Genomic DNA, 9247 nt, shown 5'->3' with positions numbered 1-9247 from the left:
CCGACAGGTGTTCCCTACTATAAAACTGTCAATAAAACCTTGCTATATTGCAGGGGTTAACTTTTTGTGCGTCAGTGAAGCCTATGGACCCCTTCTTTAAATAATGTTTTTTAAATACACAAGAAATTTTTTACATTGTTTTTAAGCTCATGGACCCCGAAATTAAAAATTCCTTTTTATTACCTCCAGGTTCCTGTCTGAAACCACTAAAGATGCCAGCCACAGGGGTTTAGGAATTAACCTGATGGTACTGTACCAGTTAGAGCCCTCATAAGGTTACAGAACATAATTCGGAAGACATCTAGAAATGAGCTGGGTGAGAAATACTTGGAGTTAAGGTGTAATGCAACTTCATCACTTTATTCAAATCTTCAAAATAGTCTTTATTCTACATTTTTAGTATAAAAAATCCACAAGTTAAGTGCACCACAGTGAAGAGAGAGACATACAACGCTGAACTTCCATAACAGTCAATGGTACAGTCAAACACCATATATACAGAATACAGTCAAATTTAGATGAACTGAAATTATAAGATAAAATATATTCATCAAATCCAATTCCAGAAAACAAAAATTAAAAGATTGAGGATCCCTGAATCTTTTCAACCCTAATGAGACTTTAATTGAACTCATCTTAAAGTGACCCATTCACAATACAATCCCATTAACCCAGCTCTTGGGCAGTTAATGAATGGCCATGGTCAGCTAGCTGCCACAGACATTTAAACAGATGGCAACCAATTTCAGTTCTCAAAATTCCCCTTAATTGGACTGTGAAGTCACCCATCCCACTGTTGGAAACAAACCCCTTCCCCTTGCCTCTCTCATTTTAAACCCACAACTGACCAAAGTGCAGTTAGCGTTGCCATCAGGTGCTCAGATCACATGTTTCTGGCACCAACACAAACCTGGATGAGGCTTTTGTGTGCAGAGGCGTCCATGAGAAGAGTACAAAAGGAATGGTTCGTTGTCAGCCTTGGCTGAGGAGAAAGAATGGGGGGGGTCTGGACTATGAACACAAGTGGTGTCAGAGGATCCTTTTGGATAAAAGGTCAAAAGATAAGGAGAGCCAAGGTCTCCTCTCAACAAGAAGTAGGGAGAGGTGCAGGGAGAGAGAGAAAGAAGTCTGACTGGCTTTCTGTCCTGCACCATTGATTCAATGGAGATTGGCGAGGGAAGTGGGGGAAGGGGCAAAGGATGTGAAGGAAAAAGGTAGACATCTATGCATTTCATTTATAACAAGTAATAGAAATCAAAGAATTTAAGGAGATTTAAGACCAATCAGAATAATTTGGCAACTTTAATTCTTCAGAAGATCAAAGTTCCCTCCAAACCTAATTTGATGGTTTCTTACTAAAAGCAAAGACCAGTATGGTGCAGTATTACTCCAAAGGAATTAAAGGAACATCTTCAGGGAAGATTTGCCCACATTCATTTTATGAATGGATTACCCCCCTCCCCCCACCTTGAAATGTTTTAGGGAGGTACTGCTACCATTACATGGTTCGTTATTAAGTTTGAAAAGTGCCTGAAAGTTTGGGCACCAGAAAGACACCCCAACAACATGTGTCTAAACTTTGACTTCAGGTTAATATGACTAAAGCAGTTACATTGTGAGAAGTGCTGACGGTGTGTGATGTCTTTCCTGGCACGGGGGTGGCTTTGGTTCTTCACCAGATGGTATAGCCACCATCCGAACCACCCACGAAGAAGTTCCCCTTCCGCTGAGTTACTAGCACGTTGGCCCCTTGCATAACAGCAAGCTGAGCAGCATTGGGGGGGCAACCCGGGGGTGGAGGCTGGAAGTAAAGAACAAGGTTGAATGGGCACAGAGAAACTGGTGCAGGAAAAATGGGGCCCCAGGGGGAAATTGGTAGGAGGGCCTATCAGGAAGAACAGCAATCTGACAACCAAGAGAATTTCACGGGGCTGGCCAATGTGTTCCTTACTGGCACAGTTTGGGGTCTGGAGAGAGAGCACACTACTCCCTTTCCTGCCTACCCAAAGACAGCAAAGAAGAACACTTGGAAGTCGGATACTAACACTCATTCAAAAGATGCCCAGCTCTAGAGTGAGACACAGGGACCATTATAACTTGTGTATAATTCAGACTCATACTGGGTTGTCTCCAATCCTGGAACTCTCCAGGGGCCGAGCTCCTTCTAAATCCTCTTTGGATGCTGCGTTTGCTCCAAGGTGAACCTATTCCAGAAAGTTAACTAGACATCATGCCAATGTCCTGGGAAATTTTCACTTTCACAAATGGCAGATGGTGACGCCAGAACAAAATCCCTGGAGACTCTAAGGGATCAGAACGATCCTGTAAAAAGGACATCTCAAATATAGGCATTTCCACCCTATACTATTAATTAGCTCCAAGAAAACAGAAAGTAATGATTGATAAATATCCAATTTTTCATTTTAGGGAGTAATTTACTGGGGAGTTTTGTGATGTTACAGTGGCATTTGGTAATTATTTATTGATGCTTTGTAATAAGAATGATATTGCTGCAAAACAACACTGGTCAGAACAATGTTATTTGGAATATGATGGTGATAAAACTTGGGCCCAAGAGGCAAATTCAATGTGGGGATCTTAAACTCCAGTAGACTATTCATGAGGAGCGGACATGGTTCTGGAACTGATCTGGGGCCTTGGGAAAATCAAGGAAAATTTCTGACTACCTGGATCCACAACTTAAGAACTTCCCTTTTCTCAGAGATACTGCTGCCTCTTGGGTGAGCACAAACATGCTGACATGACCATGGTTCTTACTGTTAGTGGACAGTCACTTAGGAAAAATTTGGCCAGCTCCAAATTCCCCTTCTTAATGGGCACATGGGAAATAAACCTCCAGGTAATCTGGAAACAATTTAACCAAAAATGCCAACCTCCTGGAAACAACCTGAAGGTAAAACATATTCTACTTCCTTTGTATCACTCGTAGTGATTGTGCAGAACTGTGGACATGGTTGGTAGTTAGTTAAAAGCCTACTGAGTAAATACCAACTTGTTAAACCAGTTCACAAAAAGTAAAATGATTAAATTTAAATTGTTCTTCTTTTCACTCTTAGATTAGCTGGGAAATGGCCCCAAATTTGGAAATCAGGAGGTCAGGGCAAAAGGGTCTAGGTTTAGAAAAAGTAATTGTTAGCTACAAGTTCTCCTTGCACCCTCTGCTGCTTGCCTCATAGGTGGGTGTAAACTGTCAACAATCACTAGCCAGGGATGTTGGAGGATCACAGATTTAGAGTTGGCAGAGACTTAAAAGACATCTAGTCCAACCCCCTCATTTTACAGATGAGGAAAACTGAGAGGTTAAGCAACTTGTCCAAGGTCAAACAGATAATACTGAATGTGAAAGGCAAGTCTGAGGTTTTACCAACTCAGGACATTTGGAAGCTTAGAGCCAAACATGCAGCACCAGGAAAGATGGAATGTTTTCTGGTCATACTCACAGGAATGTTACCAGCAGTAGCCCCAGCTCCAAACCTGGCATTAGGATCATATGTTCCATCCACCAGCACTGTCGAACCAGGAGGGTATACGTGACCAAGTGGATAATAAGCCAGTGGGACTGCAGAGCCAACAGGCCCAACGGCCACAGACTGACCCATGGGAAGAAACAAAGAAGCACCAGGATATGCAGCTGACATAGTGGGAACTGTTGCAGTCCCTGGGTGCACAAAGTTTGGACGATAGAGCTAGAAAAGGGCAGAAGAAAAAAAACAAAGTTTATTTCATGAGGATTTTTTGTTTGGATTTTAATAATCAATGCTTATTTCTCCAGTAGAGACAGTATCACTTATGAAGGCAACAAATGTCTAATCCTACAGCTTCCTCCCCTACCACCAAACCTGCTCTTGAGACCCTCTCCCCAACTAAGGAGAGAAAACCTTGCTGTTGTATGGTCAAAGTTGTCTCCCCCTCCCCCCACAACCCCCCTAACCTCATTGCCCTTACCCAGGGCTTTAATTAGATAATGTATCTTCAACCCAACAGAAGCAATTTTTTCGTCCACCTCACTTTTCTACAATTTGTGTGGAGAAACAAGTCTACATATAGCACGTCAGAACTGCTGGGAGACTGACAAAGGGTTGGTCCCCTCTACAAAGAGAGGGGACAATGGTGGCTCCGACACCTAAAAACCTTGACCCTCTTACCTCAGAATACGCTGGCGGTGCATCCGTGTATGGTGGAACCTGAGGCAGGTGCATGGTTTGAGGGTACACTGGGTTCCCAGGAGGCTGCACAGGGTATGTGGGCTGCGTTGGATACTGCCCTAGAAGATACAAAAGGACACATGTGATGCGCCATGCAAGGCCAAATACAGAGAGAATGTTGCCCAAAGATCCATCCGGCTGTACAGACCCAGAGTAGTGGGGTCTGACGAACAGCTTGGAAAGGGACAATGCAATAGTTGTAGAACAAACAGGGGAAGGAAGGACAACCTTGCAACCCCAGATTAGGGATTCTGACAGGCCCAAGTGGGGAACTATACCCATCTACTCTACCAGAAGAAGTAGGGAGTGTGCCTAGTCAGGCCCGGGGAAAGCACCCTAGGAACAGGAACTCTTCTGATTCTTCTTGGCTCCCTCTGAAGCTGGGGCACGTCTAGGTACCCAGGGAGATAGGATGGACTCATGTCAATTATTAAGGAATCCCTGGCTCCAGGGTTGGCCTTAATATCATCCTAGCCAGGTCTCTAGATTTGAAGGGGCTTCTCGCTTTTATCTTGGCCTAGATCCAAAGGTCTAGATCTTCAAGGTCAACTTAAGAAAGAAGAAATTTAGCAGATGCAGAGACCACAAGATCATTTATAGATTTAGAGATGGAAATGGTTCAAATCCCTCATTTTACAAATGAGGAAAACTGAGCCCCAGGAATCTTAAATGACATATGTCCAAGGTTACACAGCTAATAACTAGCAAAGCCAGGATTTGAATCTTTATTCTGTGACCCCAGCACACTTTACACTGTTCCTTATGGCCTCTCTACCACCATATGAGAGGTCTTCTCCCACCAGGGAAGGCTAATAGGATCTTGAAATGGAATAAACCTCAGGGATCTACAATCATCTAAGCCAATTATCTTGTCTAGAGCACTGGACAAAGAATAGTAAAGACCCTGCCTTTGACACTTACTATCTGGGTATTCCTGGGCAGATCATTTAAGCTCTATGCCTCAGTTTCTTCATCTGTATAAAATGGGATAATAACAGCACCTACATCACAGGGTTGTGAGGACCAAATAATAACAAATAATCAATGCAAACTTAAGGTTTGCAAAGCACTTTACAAATATTATTTCATTTGCTCTTTAAAATCTGGGAGGTAGGTGGTACTTACTTCTGTGTATTAGCCTAAAAGAGGTGGAAGATGCCACATCCCTCTTAATTTGTAAAAAGGGTTTGAGTTTAGTTCTGTTAAATGATAATGTAATCTACAAATACTTTATTTTAAAAAGGAAAAAAAAAACCTTTGCCACTATTTTACAGATGATCAAACTGAGTGTCAGGTAAAATGACCTGTCACATAGATAATGATGAGTTAACGCATGCACATAAATGCTTTGCGATCCATAAAACCGTATATAAATGCCACCTCTAATGATTATTATTGGCTGTTATTATGGACCAAATGATTAGAGGACATCTTGGACCTAAGAAGTTAAGTAACTTGGCCAAGGTCACACAGCTGGCTAAGCCTCACGACCGGGACCTGAACCCCAAATCCGGGCTCCTTACACTACCCCGCAGGGCCCGGAAGAAGGGCTTCCCAGACAATAGAACGATTCTGGCAGAGGGGCGGGGGGCGCCCTGACCCCAGGAGGGGTCTCGGGTTTGGGCTGGGCTGGTTTAACAGGCATATGCACCGCTATCAAGAGCGGCGGAGGCAGGCAGCGAGGAGCGGAACGCGAGACCCCGGGCCCCGAGCCCACCCCTCCCCCAAAGGCACCGACCTTCCCCCTCTAACTCCCCTAGGCCGGAGAAGGGATGGGGAGGGGAGGGGGGCGCTCGTCACCAGGCAGCGCGCGGCCCCGCCCCCTCCAGCTTCTCATTGGCCGAGCCCCATCGGAACCCTCGCGCCCCATTGGCCACGCGGCCTGCCCATCCCGCCCAGGCCCCCCTGCAGCTCAGAACTGCGCCACAGGCTTTAAGGGAGAAAGCTCAGGGAGGGGGCGAGCGACCGTGGCTCTGGGCCTCGGAGTGGGGTGGGCGCGGTGTGGGCCGGGCCCGGGCCCGGACTCGGGCCCCTCGGTGAGGAAGACGGACGGCCTCAGTACGGGCCTACGGCTCTCCGGGGCCCTTAGCTAGCCCGCCCCCATCCCTGCCCCGCCGGCCTCGCCCCCTGTCCGCTCTTGCCTTTGCTGTTCATGGCGGCGGCGGTCCGGTTCGGCTTGGGGCTGCGGACGGTGTTTTTTTTTCCGTCCTCTTCCTGTTCCAAGTCACTTCCGTGTCATGTGACGCGCCGTCCTCCCGGCGTCACGGGACGTCTTGGTGCCCCCTCCCGTCTCCTCTCCGCCGCCACCGGAAGCCCCGCCCCCGGGCGGTGCCTCCAAGGTCAGGAAGCACCCGGGGGTGCCAGGCCTGGCTAGGCCCTCCTCTCCCCCATCTACTGCCCTCCCCGCCCTGTGACCTTAGCCTAGCCGCCTCTGGCGATTCGGAATCTCTGGCTGGAAGCGCTAAGCGTCCTTCCCCACCTCTACCTCTTCGAGGTAATCTTTCTCCAGGAAGCCTTCCCGGATTAGCTCAGCCCTTGCTGAGACGAAGGAACCCGAGGACCCTCGAGGGCCTTCAGACTATCCAATTAACCCCCCACCCCCATTTCATAAATGAGGGTTAGGGTTAGAGAGGCCCGGTGACTTTTCCAAAAGTCACAAAATGGGTTCGTTAGAAAAAGGTTTTTCTGCCTATACACATACATACATATGCATGTATGTATGTATTTGGTCGGAAGTCATAACACCGGGCCCCAATGCAAGGCTAGTAATTGGCCTTCCTCCTCTAAGGTTAATGTCATTAGAACCAGGAACCTCAGGGTCACAAGGCCCTGGTCACATGGGCTAATTCTTTCCCTAAAGCAATGAAACGATCCCTGAATGTGCAAGAGGACTAAGGCTCCAATCTTTGACTTAACTTGCGGGTGGGTCATCGAAGGAATAAAAGCCTGGGACTCAAGTTGTTGGGGCTCCTTAAGCCTAACAAGACTCCCCGCTGGGTGTGTGCTTCCGTGGGAAATGGGGAGCCAGGGGGCCGAGACTGTGGCCTTGATGAGTATCCTTTCTGTTCAATTACTGGGTAAATTTCTTTTGTTCCTTGTTATGTAATCGACAAGTATTTCACTCTGTTCCAGTCCTGACACTGAACAGCCTGGCCACCCAAGCCAGGGCCGCCTTGTTCATCAACCCAGCATACCTACTCCCACTATGTTTGCATGGGCTTTCCCCCATTCCTGAGATGCAATCACTTCTCCCCCTCTGCCTCTTCAAAACCTTATCTTCCTTCAAGGCTCAGTTCAGTGACATGTTCTATGTCATTTTTTTTTCTATATTCCCTGACTTGTTAATACTCTGTCCCTCCTCAAATTTTTTGTCTTTATCCATATATGTGTTTTATCTTTCCCAGAAACTGTAAGTTCCTTGAGGGCAGGATACACTTTTTTTTTTGTCACTGTGTCCCTAGCATACTGCCTAGCATGTGTTGCTCATTCATTCAGTTGTGTCCAATTGGACAATAGCATGCCAGGCCCTTCTATCCTCCACTGTTTCCCTAAGTCAGTCCAAGCTCATGTTCCTTGTTTTTGTGACACTATACATCTCATCCTCTGCCGTCCTCTTCCTTTCTTGTCTTCAATCTTTCCCAACACCAGGGTCTTTTCCAATGAGTCCTGTCTTCTCATTACATGGCCAAAGTATTTCAACTTCAGTATTTGTCCTTCTGAATTAATTTAAGTATTGACTAATTTAATCTCCTTGCTGTAGCTGTAGCTGGAAATTGTCAGTTTTTCAAGGAAGAAATCCAAGCTATAAATAGCTAGGTGAAAAAATGCTCCTAGGGGCAGCTAGGTGGCGCAGTGGATAAAGCACAAGCCCTGGATTCAGGAGTACCTGAGTTCAAATCCGGCCTCAGACACTTGACACTTACTAGCTGTGTGACCCTGGGCAAGTCACTTAACCCCCATTGCCCTGCAAAAAAAAAAAATGCTCCTAATCACTAATAGAGAAATTCAAATTGAAGCAACTCTTAAGTTTCTCATACCCAAGGTTGACAAAAAAGAAAAATGACAAATGCTGGAGGGGCTGTGGGGAAACAGGTACATTGATGCACTATTAAGCACTATTAAGCAATCAGAACCATACCACCAAAGTGACTAATTTGTGCATACCCTTTGACTTGGAAAAAGTAGGGCTATACTCCTAAAGATATGAAAGAGAAAAAAGACTCATAGGTATAAAAGTATTTATAGCAGCTTTTCTCATGCTGGCAAAGAACCAGAAAATTAAGAGTGCCCATCGGAGAATGGTTGAGCAAATTATGGCATTTGAATGTCATGGAATACTGTTGTGCTGCTACGAATGAAGGGGACAGTTTCAGAGAAATGGGGAAGATTCCCACTAACTAAGATAGAGTGAAGTGGGCAGAACCAAGAGAACAATGCATACAGCAACAACATTGTAAAGACAAATAACTTAGAGTTAAGAACACTTCTCCTTACCATGACAAACCATGATTCTGAATGACTTATGATAAAACATGCTATCCACCTCCTGACAGAGCTGATAGGCCTAGGGTACAGGCTGAGAAGTAGGTTTTTTGTACAGGGCTGTTGTGAGGATATATTTTGCTTGACTGTATATTTTTCATGTGAAAAAAATATTTTCATAACTGTCTCCTACAGAAAACAGAGTGAGAAATTCATGGAAAAGATCAGAGAGCAGTTAGGAAAACACAGCTCATGTCCTGAGAGCAGGCAGGCATGTACATGCCAAGACTCCTTCCAAAGATGGAGTTCAAAAATCCCTTTGTTAGTGAAAGTATATAAACTTTCTCTGCTCATTGGTTACAGACCTTAGTTTAGGTCTCTATTGGTAAATCAATCAGATATAGATTAACTTTTAGTTTTTGTGGCTTGTTAGCACAGGATGTTTTCAGTTCCATTAGCATGATACAAATCAGTTTGACAGTTCAACTTAAAAGCAAACAATATGGTAAGAGTATATGAAGTACAAATCAGTCTGATAG

The 9247-nt window shown here is 45.3% G+C and overlaps 1 protein-coding gene across 2 annotated transcripts; it reads right to left on the bottom strand.

Annotated features, from left to right (window-relative positions):
* Window positions 1-333: 333 nt before the first annotated feature.
* On the bottom strand, window positions 334-6521 carry DAZAP2 (DAZ associated protein 2). 2 transcript variants are annotated; one of them, XM_043965400.1, is made up of 4 exons: window positions 6368-6521; window positions 4167-4285; window positions 3539-3707; window positions 334-1801 (listed from the first exon to the last, which is right to left on the bottom strand). In XM_043965400.1, the coding sequence occupies exons 1-4, from the start codon at window positions 6378-6380 to the stop codon at window positions 1479-1481; spliced, it is 624 nt and encodes a 207-aa protein (XP_043821335.1). In that variant the 5' UTR covers window positions 6381-6521; the 3' UTR covers window positions 334-1478. The 2 variants fall into 2 exon arrangements, with proteins under 2 accessions (XP_043821335.1, XP_043821334.1); XM_043965399.1 differs by having other exon boundaries at window positions 1533-1801; window positions 3462-3707.
* Window positions 6522-9247: the final 2726 nt, after the last annotated feature.

This window comes from Dromiciops gliroides, chromosome 5 (assembly GCF_019393635.1).
Source record: "Dromiciops gliroides isolate mDroGli1 chromosome 5, mDroGli1.pri, whole genome shotgun sequence".
Classification (NCBI taxonomy): Eukaryota; Metazoa; Chordata; class Mammalia; order Microbiotheria; family Microbiotheriidae; genus Dromiciops; species Dromiciops gliroides.
This window is presented reverse-complemented; position numbering and strand designations above follow the sequence as displayed.

Coding starts and splice junctions, on each gene's coding strand:
- DAZAP2 (XM_043965400.1), bottom strand. Junction 3,708..4,166: donor CACCGCCAGCGTATTCTGAG/GTAAGAGGGTCA, acceptor GCCCTTTTCTAG/CTCTATCGTCCAAACTTTGT. Junction 1,802..3,538: donor TGGTCACGTATACCCTCCTG/GTTCGACAGTGC, acceptor CTTTACTTCCAG/CCTCCACCCCCGGGTTGCCC.